Source organism: Ambystoma mexicanum, chromosome 2p (genome assembly GCF_040938575.1).
Source record: "Ambystoma mexicanum isolate Mex_15411 chromosome 2p, UKY_AmexF1_1, whole genome shotgun sequence".
Classification (NCBI taxonomy): domain Eukaryota; kingdom Metazoa; phylum Chordata; class Amphibia; order Caudata; family Ambystomatidae; genus Ambystoma; species Ambystoma mexicanum.
In genome coordinates this window covers 31,212,215-31,236,631 of record NC_090923.1, presented here as the reverse complement: position 1 = coordinate 31,236,631, position 24,417 = coordinate 31,212,215, and the positions used below count along the sequence as shown (strand labels likewise).

General features: G+C 49.7%; 1 protein-coding gene across 1 annotated transcript in view; it reads right to left on the bottom strand.

The window, feature by feature from the left end:
- TNNC1 (troponin C1, slow skeletal and cardiac type) overlaps window positions 1-24,417 on the bottom strand; it is a 128,562-nt gene that overhangs the window by 8,777 nt on the left and 95,368 nt on the right. Inside the window, exon 5 of the mRNA XM_069643193.1 lies at window positions 1,597-1,733. Coding sequence (XP_069499294.1) covers window positions 1,597-1,733 — 137 coding nt within the window. The remainder of the gene's footprint in view (window positions 1-1,596; window positions 1,734-24,417) is intronic.

Here is a 24,417-nt window from a genome sequence, read left to right as displayed (position 1 = left end):
GCTGGTTAGAAGGACACAGACCCAGCCTCTGGAGGGGAATTTGGATCAGGTGGATCCCGGAGAGATGGAGGACCGGTGCCGGGATCTATCAGGGGTTTATCTGCTGCTGGTCAGAAGGATACAGACCCAGCCTCTGGAGGGGAATTTGGATCAGGTGGATCCCGGAGAGATGGAGGACCAGTGCCGGGTTGCATCAGGGGTTTATCTGCTGCTGGTCAGAAGGCTACAGACCCAGCCTCTGGAGGGGAATTTGGATCAGGTGGATCCCAGAGAGATAGAGGACCAGTTCCGGGATCCATCACAGGTTTATCTGCTGCTGGTCAGAGGATACAGACCCAGCCTCTGGAGGGGAATTTGGATCAGGTGGATCCCAGAGAGATGGAGGACTGGTGCCGGGATCTATCAGGGGTCTATCTGTCGTACAGACTCTGCAGGGGAGGCTCTGTGTGGGAGAACAAGTCTTCATGCAGCAGAAGATGTATATGCAGACTCAGCAATGGGTCTACAGAGCTGCATTTCCAGACACAGACTCAACAGTCAGTCGTGCATGGTGGACTCGCTAAGTGTCCGCCTCACTTGGGTCTCTCCAAGATGGAGGTAGCCAGCATCTTGATAAAAGATCTCGGTAAACCTGTAAACGAAGGCATTTTTACACTAGGGGCAAAAGTACACAAGTATCCCACATGCAGGGGAGAGCTAAAGACGAGCACCTTGATGAGTAAACATGAAAGCCATGATGTGCTCAATGTAAATGCAGATTTGCCACCTGGATCCAGGATATAGTGGGCATGGGCGAGGCACGGAGTCACACTGGTGTAGTGGCTGACCCTTGCCAGCAGCAGGCAAGAAGTGCCACCCCAGTGTCCCCATATTCCATTATATGGGGCAGATGGCTTACCAGTCAGGGAGGCATAGCGGGCGCAATGCTCCCTGGGAGTTTACATTGCTCTCTGCCACCCTTGTCCTAATGAGGGCCGGTCCCGCCTCGATGCCTGGCACGGCGGGACTTTCTAGTGACCTGGAGATGTGTTTCCCTCTCTTCACACGTCTTTGCACAGCATTTGACATGGGCCACTCCAGAGTGGGTCTTCTTCCTGGTGGCTTTCTCTGCTGTTCTGTGCCATTATCACGCGCCCGGATAAGCATTGTGGGACAAAGGACTTCAACCACAGCAAAGAGCCTTGGGTCCCCTTTTGCCCACCTCGGACTACTCAACTTTATTGGAAGAGTGTGACGCAAGGAATGACAGAGCCTAGTGACATGGGCTGGTGTAGTACACAAGGGTCTCACGCAGGACCTCCCTACGCAGAGTGACTGTGAACATGACTACCAATGAGTTAGGTTATTGTTTCTGACAACATTCCATTGGTGCTGGTGAATCAAGATGACGACTGTCATTCCACCAAGCAGAGAGAGTGCGCTTACAATGTGGGCGTGCCCAGAAGCAGGGGTTCTAGGGGTGATGCTGGGGTGTCATGTTGCGAAGATCTATGATGGGGGTCAAAGCAATGTGATCAATTCTACCCGCAACCCCACGGGCACTCCAGACCCCCAGGAGCCCATCCATCTCTCAGTGCTGGGAGCCCCAGGACTCACCGTCGTAGTCAATTCTGCCGTCGTTATTCTTGTCTCCGTCCCTCATGAGCTCCTCAATGTCGTCCTCTGTGATGGTCTCCCCGGTGGCTTGAAGCATAATCTTCAGCTCCTCGAGGTCGATGTAACCATCGGCGTTTCTGGAAGAAAGGCAGAACCATCTATGTTTAGCAATCGAACAGCGAAAGTGCCTGTAGTTACTGACATTAAGTGTGGAGTACAGAACAATAATACGTGTTTATATTTAGTGCTTCACACCGGGCCCCTTCCTCTTCGGAGTACTGGAATAACAGCCGTTACTCTTACCCAATGTAATGGGACTCATTACCCCTACGTATGACGATTCCTCCCACAGCCCTCACTAATGACCTTCTCTGATCCCGTCTCCAGAATATTCTTCCAAAAGCGTTGGTCCTCGTTCCCAGAGTAAGCCCCTCCCTCATTTGTAAGCGCCATCACAGTGGCCACACCTCTTCTGTTTCCTAGTATTTGGTACATTTTCCAGGATCCATGGGACACAGCCGGTGCAGTGTCCAAACGCGTTCAAACTGTTCCAAGGATGTGGCAGTGACCATCGGGAAGGGCTGTCAGACTGGCCCTGAGGGCCACTATAGTGCTTAGAGGCCCAGCACTATGAAGGGGCAGGAAAGCATTTCCCTGCGCACTCGGCATGTCTCTGAAACGGAGGGTTGAGGCTTGGAATGAAACGACTACTGCTCTGCGGTGGCTGTACCGCCTACTAAGCCCCACACCACCACTAAACCAGCAGTGACCCCAATCATACAGGTGAAAGGGGCGCAGTGACCCCAATCATACAGGTGAAAGGGGCACAACCCAACAGGTATACCTCCTTCACCTACGCTACCACTAAACCAGCAGTGATCCCAATCATACAGGTGAAAGGGGCACAACCCGACAGGTATACCTCCTTCACCTACGCTACCACTAAACCAGCAGTGATCCCAATCATACAGGTGAAAGGGGCACAACCCGACAGGTATACCTCCTTCACCTACGCTACCACTAAACCAGCAGTAATGCCAATCATACAGGTGAAAGGGGCGCAGTGACCCCAATCATACAGGTGAAAGGGGCACAGCCCGACAGGTATACCTCCTCCACCTACGCTACCACTAAACCAGCAGTGATCCCAATCATACAGGTGAAAGGGGCACAGCCCGACAGGTATACCTCCTCCACCTACGCTACCACTAAACCAGCAGTGACCCCAATCATACAGGTGAAAGGGGCACAGCCCGACAGGTATACCTCCTTCACCTACGCTACCACTAAACCAGCAGTAATCCCAATCATACAGGTGAAAGGGGCGCAGTGACCCCAATCATACAGGTGAAAGGGGCACAGCCCGACAGGTATACCCCCTTCACCTACGCTACCACTAAACCAGCAGTGATCCCAATCATACAGGTGAAAGGGGCACAGCCCGACAGGTATACCTCCTTCACCTACGCTACCACTAAACCAGCAGTGATCCCAATCATACAGGTGAAAGGGGCACAGCCCGACAGGTATACCTCCTCCACCTACGCTACCACTAAACCAGCAGTGATCCCAATCATACAGGTGAAAGGGGCACAGCCCGACAGGTATACCTCCTCCACCTACGCTACCACTAAACCAGCAGTGACCCCAATCATACAGGTGAAAGGGGCACAGCCCGACAGGTATACCTCCTTCACCTACGCTACCACTAAACCAGCAGTGATCCCAATCATACAGGTGAAAGGGGCGCAGTGATCCCAATCATACAGGTGAAAGGGGCACAGCCCGACAGGTATACCTCCTTCACCTACGCTACCACTAAACCAGCAGTGATCCCAATCATACAGGTGAAAGGGGCACAGCCCGACAGGTATACCTCCTTCACCTACGCTACCACTAAACCAGCAGTGATCCCAATCATACAGGTGAAAGGGGCACAGCCCGACAGGTATACCTCCTTCACCTACGCTACCACTAAACCAGCAGTGATCCCAATCATACAGGTGAAAGGGGCACAGCCCGACAGGTATACCTCCTTCACCTACGCTACCACTAAACCAGCAGTGATCCCAATCATACAGGTGAAAGGGGCACAGCCCGACAGGTATACCTCCTTCACCTACGCTACCACTAAACCAGCAGTGATCCCAATCATACAGGTGAAAGGGGCACAGCCCGACAGATATACCTCCTTCACCTACGCTACCACTAAACCAGCAGTGATCCCAATCATACAGGTGAAAGGAGCACAGCCCGACAGGTATACCTCCTTCACCTACGCTACCACTAAACCAGCAGTGATCCCAATCATACAGGTGAAAGGGGCACAGCCCGACAGGTATACCTCCTTCACCTACGCTACCACTAAACCAGCAGTGATCCCAATCATACAGGTGAAAGGGGCACAGCCCGACAGGTATACCTCCTTCACCTACGCTACCACTAAACCAGCAGTGATCCCAATCATACAGGTGAAAGGGGCACAGCCCGACAGGTATACCTCCTTCACCTACGCTACCACTAAACCAGCAGTGACCCCAATCATACAGGTGAAAGGGGCACAGCCCGACAGGTATACCTCCTTCACCTACGCTACCACTAAACCAGCATTGATCCCAATCATACAGGTGAAAGGGGCACAGCCCGACAGGTATACCTCCTTCACCTACGCTACCACTAAACCAGCAGTGATCCCAATCATACAGGTGAAAGGGGCACAGCCCGACAGGTATACCTCCTTCACCTACGCTACCACTAAACCAGCAGTGATCCCAATCATACAGGTGAAAGGGGCACAGCCCGACAGGTATACCTCCTTCACCTACGCTACCACTAAACCAGCAGTGATCCCAATCATACAGGTGAAAGGGGCACAGCCCGACAGGTATACCCCCTTCACCTACGCTACCACTAAACCAGCAGTGATCCCAATCATACAGGTGAAAGGGGCACAGCCCGACAGGTATACCTCCTTCACCTACGCTACCACTAAACCAGCAGTGATCCCGATCATACAGGTGAAAGGGGCACAGCCCGACAGGTATACCTCCTTCACCTACGCTACCACTAAACCAGCAGTGATCCCAATCATACAGGTGAAAGGGGCACAACCCGACAGGTATACCTCCTTCACCTACGCTACCACTAAACCAGCAGTGACCCCAATCATACAGGTGAAAGGGGCACAACCCGACAGGTATACCTCCTCCACCTACGCTACCACTAAACCAGCAGTGATCCCAATCATACAGGCGAAAGGGGCACAGCCCGACAGGTATACCTCCTTCACCTACGCTACCACTAAACCAGCAGTGACCCCAATCATACAGGTGAAAGGGGCACAGCCCGACAGGTATACCTCCTTCACCTACGCTACCACTAAACCAGCAGTGACCCCAATCATACAGGTGAAAGGGGCACAGCCCGACAGGTATACCTCCTTCACCTACGCTACCACTAAACCAGCAGTGATCCCAATCATACAGGTGAAAGACAGGTATACCGCCTTCACCTACGCTACCAGTAAACCAGCAGTGATCCCAATCATACAGGTGAAAGGGGCACAGCCCGACAGGTATACCTCCTTCGCCTACGCTACCACTAAACCAGCAGTGATACCAATCATACAGGTGAAAGGGGCAGAGCCCGACAGGTATACCTCCTTCACCTACGCTAACACTAAACCAGCAGTGATCCCAATCATACAGGTGAAAGGGGCACAGCCCGACAGGTATACCTCCTTCGCCTACGCTACCACTAAACCAGCAGTGATCCCAATCATACAGGTGAAAGGGGCACAGCCCGACAGGTATACCTCCTTCGCCTACGCTACCACTAAACCAGCAGTGATCCCAATCATACAGGTGAAAGGGGCACAGCCCGACAGGTGTACCTCCTTCACCTACGCTAACACTAAACCAGCAGTGATCCCAATCATACAGGTGAAAGGGGCACAGCCCGACAGGTATACCTCCTTCACCTATTTTGGTTGCGCAGGTCGAGGGCATGCTCTATCTTCAGGAGGGGTCTGAGCTTATAACAGTAGAAACCCTAACAATGTTAGGACATTCTTTTATTTTGGATTCATTGTACTATCAAGGTTATATAAAAAAATAGCAACTTAAGATAAACTTTCAATGCAAACAACAAATGAAATCACCAAAGCCCCACCCCTGTAATAGAAACACAGCAAATGCAGACATCATAAGAAAGGGCACTCTGGGGTGATAGGCAGGGGTGGTCAGGCAAAAGGATTTAAGCAATCTGGCTTTCGTCCGTCTCACTCCACTGAAACTGCACTTCTTCATGTCTCTAATTCTCTACTCACAGCTCGTCACTCTAAGCTTTCTTCTAGTCTTACTCTTTTCGACCTATCTGTTGCTTTGATACTGCGGACTATTCCCTCCTTATCTCCTCTCTTTCCACCCTGGGTATTTCTGGGTCTGTTCTTAATTGGTTCTGTTCTTATCTTTCGCAATGGACTTCTTCTGTTACCCTCGCTGGACATTCTTCTTCTTCACTTCCTCTTCTTTATGGTGTCTCCCTGGGTTCGGTGTTGTGTCCTCATCTTTTCTCTCTCTCTACACTGCTCCTCTTTCTGCTCTTATCTCGTCTTTTAACCTTTCCTTTCATCTTTACGCTGATGATGCACAGATTTTTTTCTTTTTCTTCCTTTGACTGTGCCCTACACTCCACTGACTTAAACTCTCTTGTAGCTGTTCAGAATTGGATCTCTTCTCATTTCCTACATCTATATCCCTCAAAAACTGAGGTTCTGTTCTCCCCCTCTACTATTTCTCCCATCCCTTTCTCGTCCTCCTCTTCCCTTTCCTCAGTCTACTCATTCCTTTTCTCTTTCAGCGCGCAATCTGGGCGTTATCTTTCATTCTTTCTCTCTTTTTCCCTCCTTACTGCTTCTATTGCTCGTTCCTGTCGCTATGCTTTGTTTAGCATTCGTCGTGCTTGCGTTATCTTTTCACACCACTAAAGATGTTCTTTTTTCTGTTTTACTCTCGTATTGATTACTGCTCTTCGTTATTACTTGGTCTCCCTGCTTGTCATCTTTTCTCTCTTCATTCTATTTATAATTCTCCTCTTTGTCTTTTTTCTCGACTTTCCTGTTCCTCTATTACTTCTTCTTTACTCTCAATCTCATTACTTCCCTTTGAATCCTGTCTTTTGTATCATTTTCTCGCGATTGTTTTTTAGTGTACTCACGGTCTGGCCACACCCTAACTCTCAACCATACTTTCGTTCTATGCTTCCTTGCGATCTCATAATTTTTTTCTTTTTGACTGTTCCTAAGCCACCTTGTCCCTCGTCTCATTTTCTTTCTTTTTCTCCTTTAGCTCCCAAGCACTGGAATGTCCTCCCCCTTCACATTGTTCTTCTTCATCTCTTTGTATTTTCCAAACTGTTAACTTTATCTTCTTGCGTCTCTAGTTTAAAAGTAAAAACAAGATGATTGTCCTTTCTCGGTTGATGTAAATATGTATTAATCTTTTTCAGTTATGATCTTACTGTTTCTTTTATTGTACAGCGCCTTTGGCGAAAGGCAGACTATAAATTTAATAAAATACAAATAGGATTTTAGCAGCAATGCCACTGTTCAAGAAAATGCCTTTCAGAAGGCAGAAAGCGAAGGCTTGAAAGCTACGAGGGCCCTTTAAGGTGAACCAGCAGGACAGGACCTCTTTGACTTCCTTATGTTCTTACCTGTGGAGCTCAGCAGTATTGAGCAAGGCTTTTCAGCATTGAACTGGTACTCTGGGAGCTTTTGGCACTCAGTCGGCATCAAGTCAGAGAGCAGCAGCGCCAGGGCCCACTATGCAGTGCTGCTCAGCCGCAGCAATGGCTTGCAGGTCGAAATCACAGGGGACAGCCAGTGAGCCGGCACAGTTGGGTTGCCTGTGCTGGAAAACTTGGTTGACTCTGGTTCAGAGAATCAGAGCCTTACACAGCAAGCTGGCTCAGCTGGCTCAACATGACATCGGGGTACCGCAGCAGCAGTGGCTAGGAGCTCGAAGAAGCTGGTGACCAGGCGGCGGTGTCAAGTTAGAGAAGCTAGAGATACTCGCAGGTCCGCGATGCAGAGACAGCAGAACTTCAGAATCACCTTCAGGCGAAATTTGAAGCTGCAAAGTTGGCTGAGAATTGAGGTGGAAAATTACTTGGGGGACTCTCTTGCATCGGCCTGGAGAGCGCTGAAATTGCCTAAACAGGGGCCTTCAGATGGTTCAGAGATGCAGGGAGAGCCAGATGTCGCTTCCTTGGTTCTGTGTTTACTGTAAGACCCAGTTCAGGGTCTCAGAGACAAGATGAGTCCTTTGTTCAGAACTTCCACACTCAGAAGATTGACTGGCAACTATGGGAGCGAGGGGGCGACCTACACATCGCGTGAGCAGTATCTGGGTTCCAGTTCACGGGCAGCAGAGAGGCCTTGGTCCACAGCAGTGTCACTTTTCCCTGAGGATGGCGAGGGAGCAGAGCTTGTCTCTGCCTTGGATGTCTTCTGTCTTCACCTCAACGGCAGAGAATTTAGGAATCTGTTGCATTCCCAACAGAGGTCCAGTGACTCATTCTTCTTGTGAGTATCCAAAGATGAATCCACTGAGGAGGGGGTTTACCCTTCTTATAAAGGAAAACTGTCAAAGGGGATTGTCCTCAAGGGTGCTTGATACACGGGGTCCAACCCATGCTGTTGTAACACATACATTTTGCCTTCTAGCATCATATCCAGACTGATTTGCTTGCAGGACATGAGGTGGGTGGAAGGTTTTGGGGAGCCCTAGCAGAAACCAAGATGCTGGACTCCCTCTCTCGGCCCACCCCTCTCCTCGTACTAATCTAACTCTGCACCTTCCCATGTCTGCTGATCATCACCCTAACGGGACTGCAGCTTTTTTTTCTTAGTGTTGTCTTTGAAGCACCTGTTCCCAAGAAATCTCCTAGTGTGGGTTTTTGTGCCTGAGATGAAGGTGTTGGTCTTCATCAGGAACATCAAAGAGGCAGCTGCCTGGCCATTGACCAACATGGCTGCAGTGAGGACAGCAAGCCAGATAGCAGTACACATTCCCTGTCATAGCTGGGTCCTGCTCATCAAGCTGACACTAGTATATAATTGTGTGACCTCAGCAGCCACTATGCCACAACGAGGTCTGGCTTATATTTGAAGATGAATGTGGCACCATGTTGACTAAGGTACATATGATATGTTTTGAATCAGTGTTGCAGAAGGTTAAAATAAAAGCCACCTCTGCCCGTTGGAACTTTGTGTGCCTACAGCGGTCAGGAATGCACGTGTGACATATGCAGAGCAGTTGTTGTGGATGTCAGGAGATGGTTCCACCAAAGGCAGATGTTTGCACTTTGCTTTTGGCATAGAGCTTTATGAAAGATGGTTCTCATTGGCAGCCTTCCTTTAAGAAACTGAATAACCCACATTCTTGTATGTAATAAAATTCCAATACGCTAAGGCATTGAGTCCTTCGCAGATGGCATCTCGTCACAAGGAGAGGTGGTGCTGGCGCACCTCGGAAAATGCAATTCAAGAGGTACTGGATGATTTCAAAATGAAGGCACACCCAAGTGCAACCTCTGCTGCTTCTGTTATGTGAACTGGGTTGAGTATTAATGTTGTCATGGATTGCAAAAAATGCTCTCAAATGTTAAGCAGTGGTAGAGGGTCGAGGGAAGGGTAATGCGCTTCCGCCCCCTATCCAGGCCCTGTCTCCCAGGAGACACAGGGAGAGCATGTGCTCCCTACCCTAGGACGGAAGGGAGCTTGATGAAGTTATACTGTAGACTCTTGCAGAGAACAAGTGAACAGAAAAAGAGACTCCTGTTGGGGATGAGGAGGATGACGAGGCATGGTGCCCTACAGATCTCGGCATGAATTTATGATGCGGGTATGGAATTGCTCAACCAATTTAACACACCTGAAGCAGAGCAGGTGCTTGCATTGAAAAGCATCAAAAAGCCTTATACAGCAACCTGAGATAAAAGGGATCCTGGTCAGGGGACTGCGGCATGGTTAGCAGAAACAGTACATGTTGAGTCCTTTATGCCAACACCGGTGGGCAAACCTTCAATGCAGGAGACGACTGTTAGGGAGAATTCTCATAAATGGCTGATTTCCCTTACCTACCGAGTCCCTCAGCAGCTTTGCTGGATTTCTAGGATTTATTTTCTTCACCTTGTAAGAGTGCGAGCCTTTTTTCCCACACTTACATGTGTTGTGCCATGTGTATTTCTACTTTCTGTGTGATCTTGGGCACTGGAGCCTCACCTACTCCATGTGCACCACTTTTGTGTGTGTTACACAGCACCTTCAGTGCAGTGACACAGGGTTGTCTTTGAGACTTCCCACTGACTCCATGTTTCTGGGGCTGACTACTGTCCCACAAAAACAGGTAAAGTTGCCACCCATTACACCCCATCTTACATGGGAGTATTGGAAAGGGTTAACAATTACCCCTTTTTGTCTGTGCCTCTTGGAGCCTTAACACTAAGTCTTGGCTGGTGGCAGTGGTATCTACCCTAACTTTCCTACCACGATTATATTATAAAAACCTGGAATTGTTCCAGGCTATCATAATAGCCTCGAACATAAACCCGCTTGACCAAATACATTTTAATTTGGGTGCGGCTGGGTTTATTTGCCATTTATTTCTGTTAAAGTCTTTCTCGTGTTTTTCTCTGCACACCAAACCGGGGATGACTCCTTTGTTTGCTGCCTTTTCGCGGCCTTCTTCACAGAAGCCCTCCTTAAGGCGCCTGATAGTCTAGAGGGGCAGGATGTGAGGGAGGGATCTTTGGACCCCTGCCATGGGTTGCCTTAGTAACCCAAGTCGCACTCTTGTCTGATTGGCTAAGGGGACTGGCCTTGCCAGGCCAACCACCCTGCTGTGTGATTGACAGCCAGGCTGTATGAATGGGGGAAAACTGCATAAAAAGCAGGTCTCTGGGACTGGACGAGCAGGGTCGCCACCGGAACGAAAGAACCAACGAGGAACTGGAAGAAGAGGACCCCTACAACGACTGAACCATCAGGTGAAGCGCTGCTGCACGTCCGAATATCCAAATCCGATGACAGAGAAGATCCTCCAGGAAACTTCTTCCCTTGAGCTGGTGGGACCAACCAGTTTGCCCAAACTTCAAGCTAGGACCCCTCCTCTGGTCGGATTTGCTGTACAGAGCTACAGTGGGCCGGATAGCCAGGAAGGTCGGACCCTGCTTTGGTTTTAAGGAGTGCACATTTTATTCATTGTTTGGCGCTGCTGCTGGTTTCTTCCCTGGGTAGTGCAGGACCCTCCAGTCTTCCTACTTCTGATCAGTCCGGCAGTCGCTTCAGGAACCGTAAGCCTGCAGGACCTGCCAGGAACGTCTGCCTCAGCTACAGCCCCCTCTCCGCTTCAAGGTACTTTGCCAATCCGGTTGTGCGTTTCGCTCAGCCGCAGTAAATGTTTTTGAAATCTTTCTCCAACCCGAGGGCTTGTCCTTCTCTTCTCTTTGAACTAACTTTTCTACCAACCAACCTCGTCTGGAATCTGTGCCACAAACTTTATCGCAAACTACCCTGAACTGTGTGATCTTGAGCAAAAGACTTTTGATCTATTGACTTTGGCCCTAAGCCTTTTCTAGCTGATCTCCTCACTGTAGTCTCTCTTGTTCAACTGCTCAGTATACTTACCTGTTGGTTTTTGCCTAATTTCTAATAACTTTATCTTTTCCTCCCTTTTAAATTGCTGGAGTGCCATTTTGCGCCCACTTCATTTTGTGAGCTTAACTTGACTGGAATTTAAGGGAAGTGCTGTGGTGTATTTATGATTGTGATTTTGACCTTGCTTAGAATAGTGAAATGTTATACAACTGTTGAGTAAATAAATATATATTCTTTTAATTAGAAACCTTGAGTCAGTGTTTGCCTGAATCATAGTAATTGCTGGCCTTTGTGTAACTATTTGTACTGCTTACTTACTCTTGAGATAAGTCTGGCTGCTCCGCCACTGCTACCACTATAACTGTGTAGTACAAGCTTGTACCAAAGGTGAGATTGTGCTTACACCTGTAGTCTTAATTGTGTGTAGTGTTCCCAAAGGGTACTGCATATGATTCTGCCTAACAGGGACATGGCCTCTAGGGATGCGACGGATGAGAAAGTGGGCACCACCTTCTGAAAGGCTTCCTCAGGGACGAGTGAGTCTCTCAGAACTGTCGTCAATGAGGTGTCCGCAAACCCCTGGATGAGGAAGGAAATGGTCATCAGACTCACTGGAAATCCCTCTGGTTCTTTAGGGTTTCAATGCACCATCAATAAAGAGCCTTGCCTTTGGGTTTGAAGACCCCACCAGCTGCAGGATAAACAGATGCACTCAGTCCAATTCAAGATCTCCTGCAGCAGCGCCGCCAGCGAGGCCGCTCTTGCCCCTCCCCCACGGTTCTTAATGCATGCCCTTGGATACTGTCTTGTCAGACTAGATTAAAATGGATCCCCCCTGCAACAGATTGGCCAGATTCCTTCGCCACTGCTGGCTGTTGGGCAATTCCCGCATAAGAAAAATTGGGAGGTGGGGGGCTCTCTCGTGCAGAATGCCACCGAGTAAGAAATTACCAGGAGTTCTTAGATCATTCGCACCCACGGGACCCGGAAGATTGTATCTGACATATGAACTTGGACCACCAGCCATTCTCGTGCCAGTGAATGTTATGTCCTGCCCTCGTCGCACTGGAGCGGCCACCCAGAAGCCCGCACCATAAGAGGCACGAGGGCCCAGACCACCTCCATTGTTGCGCGGCCGACACTGCATGCGAGCACGCCACAATACAGCAGGGAGCGCCGGGGCCCTTACTCCTCGTCGCCAATGTTATGTCCTGGCCTAGGAGCACCCAGCCCACATGCTGGGGGCACCCAGCAGAAGCATCTTGGCAGGGGGGACGCGGCCAGCCCATGAGCACACAGGCTTTTCCATGGCCTGGGGGCCCCCAGGCCAATACCGACGACAGCATCGGAGTTGCCCAGCAGGGGCCCTGGCATCCCCAGGCAGAGTTGCCCAGCAGGGTCTCGGCAGGGCCCAGAAGTAGAGTTGCCCAACAGGGGCTCTACCAACAAGGATGACTACAGTTAGGGACAGTGTTGCCCAGCAGGGGTACTGTATTAGTGGGGGGCCCTGCATGGCAGGCCATCAGCCAGCTACGCAGTGCCAGCATGGCACTGGGAATAAGGACACAGCACACTGTGTTCAGTTACTTCCAAGACTAATGGGCGGGTTGCCGCTCATTCTTTTTGATTCCAGTCACGTGGTCACTGCCACGAGACACGAGCACGAGCCCTGGGAGATACCATGCTCCCTGGGAGGGGTGACACACCGCAGTGAATGCCCCTTGTGAGGAATGTTGTCTTCTGAAGAACATGCAGGGCGGTTGTCTTAGTGTTGTGTCAGCGGCGCCAGATCATCACAGATAGAATGTTTATTAGCTGCCTGTGTAGGTCTACATTTTGTTTGCATTGCACTACGTGTTCTGTATGTACAGGTATTCATTTCTTGATTTCTGTAGCACTATATTTTGGTTGTTGTACGGAATGAAGTTTTTTTGCTGGGAAAATCAGCAAAGCAGCCCTGGGTTGGGGTGCATTTCCTACTGGTGCATGAGGAGTGCACGAGTGCATTGTTTAACTATTGTGGCTTTTTCCGTTGCCCATGTTGATGCCTTGGGCCACAGCTGAGTCGGGTGTCACTCTCCTTGGGTGCTCCTGTCCCACTTAGCAGTCTTCCTTCTAATTCCTCCCATCTCACCCATCTCACCCATCCACACTTAGGCATAGGAAGAAGACTTGCGAGTGAGGAGGATGAGTCAGAAGGGGGCGCTACAATGGAAGCTCCAGGGGGCGCACACCCTGCATCGCATTGAAAGCTGCTGGTGCTATAACTAAGCCAGGTGATTCCATATCTATTACTTATGCGTTAATGCCCGGGTATATGGGCATTGCTTTCCACTGGATGCCCAGAAAGCTCGACTTAAAGGCCCTCTGAGTGAACTAATGATGGTGAATAGCGAGACCAGGAGGGACGCGGACTATGCGAGTTGCCAAAAGGTGAAGGGAGGTGAGGAGAGACAGCAGAGAACTCTGAGCGCAACCAGACAGAGGGAGGCAACATTTCCAGGCACTAACTGAGATTAGTGCATAGAATTCCTGCTTCCTGATTGGCTAGGCCACACTGAACGTTCCAAAATGTTTGCTAATCAGGATTTAGTTCCTTGAGGTGAGTTCCAATTTTCAAAAAATGCCAATAATTAAAACTCTGCCAGCACGTGGTATGATGGAGGGAAAGGAACTCTTCTCGCACACCAGTGTTAAACGATTGATTCAATTAACCCTGCGCGACCTGCAAGCCCCGCTCAGTCATTAACACATTCTATGTGACAGTTATGGACCCGAGCTAGGGTCTTTAGCCTCCCTTACATGTCCCGTTTGATGGAGTGTTATATTCTCCCACCTGACCTATTACTCCTTAAGCAAGTTCAGCACCTTAGGTCCCACACCCTCCAGTACTGCCTGAGAAATTCTCCCTCTAGTTGCACGCTCCAGTACTGCCTGAGAAGGTCACCCTCTAGTGGCACCCTCCAGTACTGCCTGAGAAAGTCTCCCTCTAGTGGCACCCTTCAGTACTGCCTGACAAAGCCTCCCTCGAGTGGCACGTCCCAGTACTTCCTGTGAAAGTCTCCCTCTAGTGGCACCCTCCAGTACGGCCTGAAAAGGTCACCCTCTAGTTTCACCCTTCAGTACTGCCTGAGAAAGCTTCCCTCTAGTGCAGGGGTGCACAACTGATTTTGACAGAGGGCCGAAAGTACCTTACATGAGGGCTATAGTGGGCCGAAAAGTAAAAGTGGGCGGGGCGGTAGGCGGGACATGTCAGGAGGCTTTTTCAACCCCCAATTTGTATTAAACACATGGAAAAAGATATGTTTTTGAGGGGTAACGATTTTTATTGCATTTCAAACTTACATTTTGTACTACACATTTTCCATTGCTATCATTTATTTCGATTTAGTTATTGTATATCGTCTGTTTAATTAAATTATATATGTTTTATTGACCCTTGATTGGGCATTCCGTTATTTTGGACTGCTATAGTTTGCTGTTTGGGTTACCCAAGAGGAGTATGGCCTTCATTGAGTCAGGTTTCCTCAAAAAAGCAAAGGATGTACATCTCCTAACTGTGCCTGTTTTAGCTTTATTATTGAGTTCACTCTTGGAGTGCAACACTATGCCCCATGGCTCCCATCCCCAACCAAACACTATGCCCCATGGCCCCCTCACCCCCAACCAAACACTATGCCCCATGGCCCCCTCACACCCAACCAAACACTATGCCCCATGGGCCCCTCACCCCCAACCAAACACTATGCCCCATGGCCCCCTCACCCCAACCAAACACTATGCCCCATGGCTCCCACCCCAACCAAACACTATACCCCATGGCCCCCTCACCCCCAAGCAAACACTATGCCCCCTGTCCCTCACCCCCCAAGCAAACACTATGCCCCCTGTCCCTCACCCCAACCAAACACTATGCCCCATGGCCCCCTCACCCCCAACCAAACACTATGCCCCATGGCCCCCTCACCCCCAACCAAACACTATGCCCCCTGTCCCTCACCGCCAACCAAACACTATGCCCCATGGCTCCCAACCCCAAACAAACAATATGCCCCATGGCCCCCTCACCCCCAACCAAACACTATGCCCCATGGCTCCCACCCCAACCAAACACTATGCCCCATGCCCCCCCCCAACCAAACACTATGCCCCCTGTCCCTCACCCCAAAAGCAAACACTATGCCCCCTGTCCCTCACCCCCAAGCAAAAACTATGCCCCCTGTCCCTCACCCCCAACCAAACACTATGCCCCATGGCCCCCTCACCCCCAACCAAACACTATGCCCCCTGTCCCTCACCGCCAACCAAACACTATGCCCCATGGCCCCCTCACCCCCAACCAAACACTATGCCCCATGGCCCCCTCACCCCCCTAACCCCCAACCAAACACTATGCCCCATGGCTCCCACCTCCAACCAAACACTATGCCCCCTGTCCCTCACCCCCCAAGCAAACACTATGCCCCCTGTCTCTCACCGCCAACCAAACACTATGCCCCATGGCCCCCTCACCCCCAAGCAAACACTATGCCCCATGGCCCCCTCACCCCCAACCAAACACTATGCCCATGGCCCCCTCACCCCCCACCAAACACTATGCCCCATGGCCCCCTCACCCCCAAACACTATGCCCCATGGCTCCCAACCCCAAACAAACACTATGCCCCATGGCCCCCTCACCCCCAACCAAACACTATGCCCCATGGCCCCTTCACCCCCAACCAAACACTATGCCCCCTGTCCCTCACCGCCAACCAAACACTATGCCCCATGGCCCCCTCACCCCCAACCAAACACTATGCCCCATGGCTCCCACCCCAACCAAACACTATACCCCATGGCCCCCTCACCCCCAACCAAACACTATGCCCCCTGTCCCTCACCCCCCAAGCAAACACTATGCCCCCTGTCCCTCACCCCAACCAAACACTATGCCCCATGGCCCCCTCACCCCCAACCAAACACTATGCCCCATGGCCCCCTCACCCCCAACCAAACACTATGCCCCCTGTCCCTCACCGCCAACCAAACACTATGCCCCATGGCTCCCAACCCCAAACAAACAATATGCCCCATGGCCCCCTCACCCCCAACCAAACACTATGCCCCATGGCTCCCACCCCAACCAAACACTATGCCCCATGCCCCCCCCCCAACCAAACACTATGCCCCCTGTCCCTCACCCCAAAAGCAAACACTATGCCCCCTGTCCCTCACCCCCAAGCAAAAACTATGCCCCCTGTCCCTCACCCCCAACCAAACACTATGCCCCATGGCCCCCTCACCCCCAACCAAACACTATGCCCCCTGTCCCTCACCGCCAACCAAACACTATGCCCCATGGCCCCCTCACCCCCAACCAAACACTATGCCCCATGGCCCCCTCACCCCCCTAACCCCCAACCAAACACTATGCCCCATGGCTCCCACCTCCAACCAAACACTATGCCCCCTGTCCCTCACCCCCCAAGCAAACACTATGCCCCCTGTCTCTCACCGCCAACCAAACACTATGCCCCATGGCCCCCTCACCCCCAAGCAAACACTATGCCCCATGGCCCCCTCACCCCCAACCAAACACTATGCCCATGGCCCCCTCACCCCCCACCAAACACTATGCCCCATGGCCCCCTCACCCCCAAACACTATGCCCCATGGCTCCCAACCCCAAACAAACACTATGCCCCATGGCCCCCTCACCCCCAACCAAACACTATGCCCCATGGCCCCCTCACCCCCAACCAAACACTATGCCCCCTGTCCCTCACCGCCAACCAAACACTATGCCCATTGGCTCCCAACCCCAAACAAACACTATGCCCCGTGCCCCCCTCACCCCCAACCAAACACTATGCCCCATGGCCCCCTCACCCCCAACCAAACACTATGCCCCAAACACACTCAAGCATGCACCCATACAGACCCAAACCCCCCACCCCCCAACTCAGCACACACACAAACATGCACCCATACAGACCCGAACCCCCCACCCCCCAAATCAACACACACACAAACATGCACCCATACAGACCCAAACCCCCCACCCCCAACTCAGCACACACACACACTCAAGCATGCACCCATACAGACCCAACCCCCCAACTCAGCACACACACAAACATGCACCCATACAGACCCGAACCCCCCACCCCCCAAATCAGCACACACACAAACATGCACCCATACAGACCTGAACCCCCCACCCTCCCAAATCAGCAAACTCTCAAACAAGCACCCATACAGACCTGAACCCCCACCCCCCAACTCAGCACACACACAAACATGCACCCATACAGACCTGAACCCCCCACCCTCCCAAATCAGCAAACTCTCAAACAAGCACCCATACAGACCCCAACCCCCCACCCCCAACTCAGCACACACACTCAAGCATGCACCCATACAGACCCGAACCCCCACCCCCCAACTCAGCACACACACAAACATGCACCCATACAGACCCGAACCCCCCACCCCCCCAAATCAGCAAACTCTCAAACAAGCACCCATACAGACGCGAACCCCCACCCCCCAACTCAGCACACAAAAAACATTCAAATCAAAACATTCATACACATCCGACACCCCCCCCACCCCCGCATCTCAACATACACTCAAAATACATTCAAACACAAACATTCATACACATCCGACACACCTCCCCACCCCTGCATCTCAACATACACACAAAATACATTCAAATACAAACATTCATACACATCCGACACCCCCCCCACCCCCGCATCTCAACATACACAAAATACATTCAAACACAAACATTCATACACATCCGACACACCCCCCCACCCCCGCATCTCAACATACACTTAAAATACATTCAAACACAAACATTCATACACATCCGACACACCCCCACCCCCGCATCTCAACATACACTCAAAATACATTCAAACACAAACATTCATACACATCCGACACACCCCCCCACCCCCGCATCTCAACATACTCAAAATACATTCAAACACAAACATTCATAATACACATCCGACACCCCCCCACCCCTGCATCTCAACATACACTCAAAATACATTCAAACACAAACATTCATACACATCCGACACACCCCTCCACCCCCGCATCTCAACATACACTCAAAATACATTCAAACACAAACATTCATACACATCCGACACACCCCCACCCCTGCATCTCAACATACACTCAAAATACATTCAAACACAAACATTCATACACATCCGACACACCCCCCACCCCCGCATCTCAACATACACTCAAAATACATTCAAACACAAACATTCATACACATCCGACACACCCCCCCACCACCGCATCTCAACATACACTCAAATACATTCAAACACAAACATTCATACACATCCGACACACCCGCCCACCCCCGCATCTCAACATACACTCAAAATACATTCAAACACAAACATTCATACCCATCCGACACACCCCCCCCACCCCCGCATCTCAACATACACTCAAAATACATTCAAACACAAACATTCATACACATCCGACACACCCCCCCACCCCCGCATCTCAACATACACTCAAAATACATTCAAACACAAACATTCATACACATCCGACACACCCCCCCACCCCCGCATCTCAACATACACTCAAAATACATTCAAACACAAACATTCATACACATCCGACACACCCCCCACCCCCGCATCTCAACATACTCAAAATACATTCAAACACAAACATTCATACACATCCGACACACCCCCCCACCCCCGCATCTCAACATACACTCAAAATACATTCAAACACAAACATTCATACACATCCGACACACCCCCCACCCCCGCATCTCAACATACTCAAAATACATTCAAACACAAACATTCATACACATCCGACACCCCCCCCCACCCCCGCATCTCAACATACACTCAAAATACATTCAAACACAAACATTCATACACATCCGACACACCCCCCCACCCCCGCATCTCAACGTACACTCAAAATACATTCAAACACAAACATTCATACACACCCCCCACCCCCCACCCCCGCATCTCAACATACACTCAAAATACATTCAAACACAAACATTCATACACATCCGACACACCCCCCCACCCCCGCATCTCAACATACACTCAAAATACATTCAAACACAAACATTCATACACATCCGACACACCCCCCCCACCCCCGCATCTCAACATACTCAAAATACATTCAAACACAAACATTCATACACATCCGACACCCCCCCACCCCCGCATCTCAACATACTCAAAATACATTCAAACACAAACATTCATACACATCCGACACACCCCTCCACCCCCTCATCTCAACATACACTCAAAATACATTCAAACACAAACATTCATACACATCCGACACACCCCCCCAACCCCGCATCTCAACATACTCAAAATACATTCAAACACAAACATTCATACACATCCGACACACCCCCTCCACCCCCGCATCTCAACATACATTCAAACACAAACATTCATACACATCCGACACACCTCCCCACCCCCGCATTTCAACATACACTCAAAATACATTCAAACACAAACATTCATACACATTCGACACCCCCCCCACCCCCGCATCTCAACATACACTCAAAATACATTCAAACACAAACATTCATACACATCCGACACCCCCCCACCCCCGCATCGCAACATACTCAAAATACATTCAAACACAAACATTCATACACATCCGACACACCCCCCCACCCCCACATCTCAACATACACTCAAAATACATTCAAACACAAACATTCATACACATCCGACACCCCCCCACCCCCGCATCTCAACATACACTCAAAATACATTCAAACACAAACATTCATACACATCCGACACACCCCCCAACCCCCGCATCTCAACATACACTCAAAATACATTCAAACACAAACATTCATACACATCCGACACACCCCCCACCCCCGCATCTCAACAAACACTCAAAATACATTCAAACACAAACATTCATACACATCCGACACCCCCCCACCCCCGCATCTCAACATACACTCAAAATACATTCAAACACAAACATTCATACACATCCGACACACCCCCCCCCACCCCCGCATCTCAAAATACACTCAAAATACATTCAAACACAAACATTCATACACCTCCGACACACCCCCCCACCCCCGCATCTCAACATACACTCAAAATACATTCAAACACAAACATTCATACACATCCGACACACCCCCCCACCCCCGCATCTCAACATACACTCAAAATACATTCAAACACAAACATTCATACACATCCGACACACCCCCACCCCCGCATCTCAACATACACACAAAATACATTCAAACACAAACATTCATACACATCCGACACACCCCCACCCCCGCATCTCAACATACACTCAAAATACATTCAAACACAAACATTCATACACATCCGACACACCCCCCCACCCCCGCATCTCAACATACACTCAAAATACATTCAAACACAAACATTCATACACATCCGACACACCCCCCACCCCCGCATCTCAACATACACTCAAAATACATTCAAACACAAACATTCATACACATCCGACACACCCCCCCACCCCCGCATCTCAACATACACTCAAAATACATTCAAACACAAACATTCATACACATCCGACACACCCCCCCACCCCCGCATCGCAACATACTCAAAATACATTCAAACACAAACATTCATACACATCCGACACACCCCCCCCCGCATCCCAACATACACTCAAAATACATTCAAACACAAACATTCATACACATCCGACACACCCCCCCACCCCCGCATCTCAACATACACTCAAAATACATTCAAACACAAACATTCATACACATCCGACACACCCCCCCACCCCCGCATCTCAACATACACTCAAAATACATTCAAACACAAAAATTCATACACATCCGACACACCCCCCCACCCCCGCATCTCAACATACACTCAAAATACATTCAAACACAAACATTCATACACATCGACACACCCCCCCACCCCCGCATCTCAACATACACTCAAAATACATTCAAACACAAACATTCATACACATCCGACACACCCCCCCACCCCCGCATCTCAACATACACTCAAAATACATTCAAACACAAACATTCATACACATCCGACACACACCCCCACCCCCGCATCTCAACATACACTCAAAATACATTCAAACACAAACATTCATACACATCCGACACCCCCCCCACCCCCGCTTCTCAACATACACTCAAAATACATTCAAACACAAACATTCATACACATCCGACACACCCCCCACCCCCGCATCGCAACATACTCAAAATACATTCAAACACAAACATTCATACACATCCGACACACCCCCCACCCCCGCATCTCAACATACACTCAAAATACATTCAAACACAAACATTCATACACATCCGACACACCCCCCCACCCCCGCATCTCAACATACACTCAAAATACATTCAAACACAAACATTCATACACATCCGACACACACCCCCACCCCCGCATCGCAACATACACTCAAAATACATGCAAACACAAACATTCATACACATCCGACACACCCGCCCACCCCCGCATCTCAACATACTCTCAAAATACATTCAAACACAAACATTCATACACATCCGACACACCCCCCCACCCCCGCATCTCAACATACACTCAAAATACATTCAAACACAAACATTCATACACATCCGACACACCCCCACCACCCCCGCATCTCAACATACACTCAAAATACATTCAAACACAAACATTCATACACATCCGACACACCCGCCCACCCCCGCATCTCAACATACACTCAAATACATTCAAACACAAACATTCATACACATCCGACACACCCCCCCACCCCCGCATCTCAACATACACTCAAAATACATTCAAACACAAACATTCATACACATCCGACACACCCCCCCACCCCCGCATCTCAACATACACTCAAAATACATTCAAACACAAACATTCATACACATCCGACACACCCCCCCCACCCCCGCATCTCAACATACACTCAAAATACATTCAAACACAAACATTCATACACATCCGACACACCCCCCTCACCCCCGCATCTCAACATACACTCAAAATACATTCAAACACAAACATTCATACACATCCGACACACACCCCCACCCCCGCATCTCAACATACACTCAAAATACATTCAAACACAAACATTCATACACATCTGACACACCCCCCACCCCCGCATCTCAACATACACTCAAAATACATTCAAACACAAACATTCATACACATCCGACACACCCCCCCCACTCCCGCATCTCAAAATACACTCAAAATACATTCAAACACAAACATTCATACACATCCGACACACCCCTCCACCCCCGCATCTCAACATACACTCAAAATACATTCAAACACAAACATTCATACACATCCGACACACCCCCCACCCCCGCATCTCAACATACACTCAAAATACATTCAAACACAAACATTCATACACATCCGACACACCCCCACCCCCGCATCTCAACATACACACAAAATACATTCAAACACAAACATTCATACACATCCGACACACCACCCCACCCCCGCATCTCAACATACACTCAAAATACATTCAAACACAAACATTCATACACATCCGACACACCCCCCCACCCCCGCATCTCAACATACACTCAAAATACATTCAAACACAAACATTCATACACATCCGACACACCCCCCCACCCCCGCATCTCAACATACACACAAAATACATTCAAACACAAACATTCATACACATCCGACACACCCCCCCACCCCCGCATCTCAACATACACTCAAATACATTCAAACACAAACATTCATACACATCCGACACACCCCCCCACCCCCGCATCTCAACATACACTCAAAATACATTCAAACACAAACATTCATACACATCCGACACACCCCCCCACCCCCGCATCGCAACATACTCAAAATACATTCAAACACAAACATTCATACACATCCGACACACCCCCCACCCCCGCATCTCAACATACACTCAAAATACATTCAAACACAAACATTCATACACATCCGACACACCCCCCCCACCCCCGCATCTCAACATACACTCAAAATACATTCAAACACAAACATTCATACACATCCGACACACCCCCCCACCCCCGCATCTCAACATACACTCAAAATACATTCAAACACAAACATTCATACACATCCGACACACCCCCCCACCCCCGCATCTCAACATACACTCAAAATACATTCAAACACAAACATTCATACACATCCGACACACCCCCCCACCCCCGCATCTCAACATACACTCAAAATACATACAAACACAAACATTCATACACATCCGACACACCCCCCCACCCCCGCATCTCAACATACACTCAAAATACATTCAAACACAAACATTCATACACATCCGACACACCCCCCCACCCCCGCATCTCAACATACACTCAAAATACATTCAAACACAAACATTCATACACATCCGACACACACCCCCACCCCCGCATCTCAACATACACTCAAAATACATTCAAACACAAACATTCATACACATCCGACACACCCCCCCACCCCCGCATCTCAACATACACTCAAAATACATTCAAACACAAACATTCATACACATCCGACACACCCCCCCACCCCCGCATCAAAACATACTCAAAATACATTCAAACACAAACATTCATACACATCCGACACACCCCCACCCCCGCATCTCAACATACACTCAAAATACATTCAAACACAAACATTCATACACATCCGACACACCCCCCCACCCCCGCATGTCAACATACACTCAAAATACATTCAAACACAAACATTCATACACATCCGACACACACCCCCACCCCCGCATCTCAACATACACTCAAAATACATTCAAACACAAACATTCATACACATCCGACACACCCGCCCACCCCCGCATCTCAACATACACTCAAAATACATTCAAACACAAACATTCATACACATCCGACACACCCCCCCACCCCCGCATCTCAACATACACTCAAAATACATTCAAACACAAACATTCATACACATCCGACACACCCCCACCACCCCCGCATCTCAACATACACTCAAAATACATTCAAACACAAACATTCATACACATCCGACACACCCGCCCACCCCCGCATC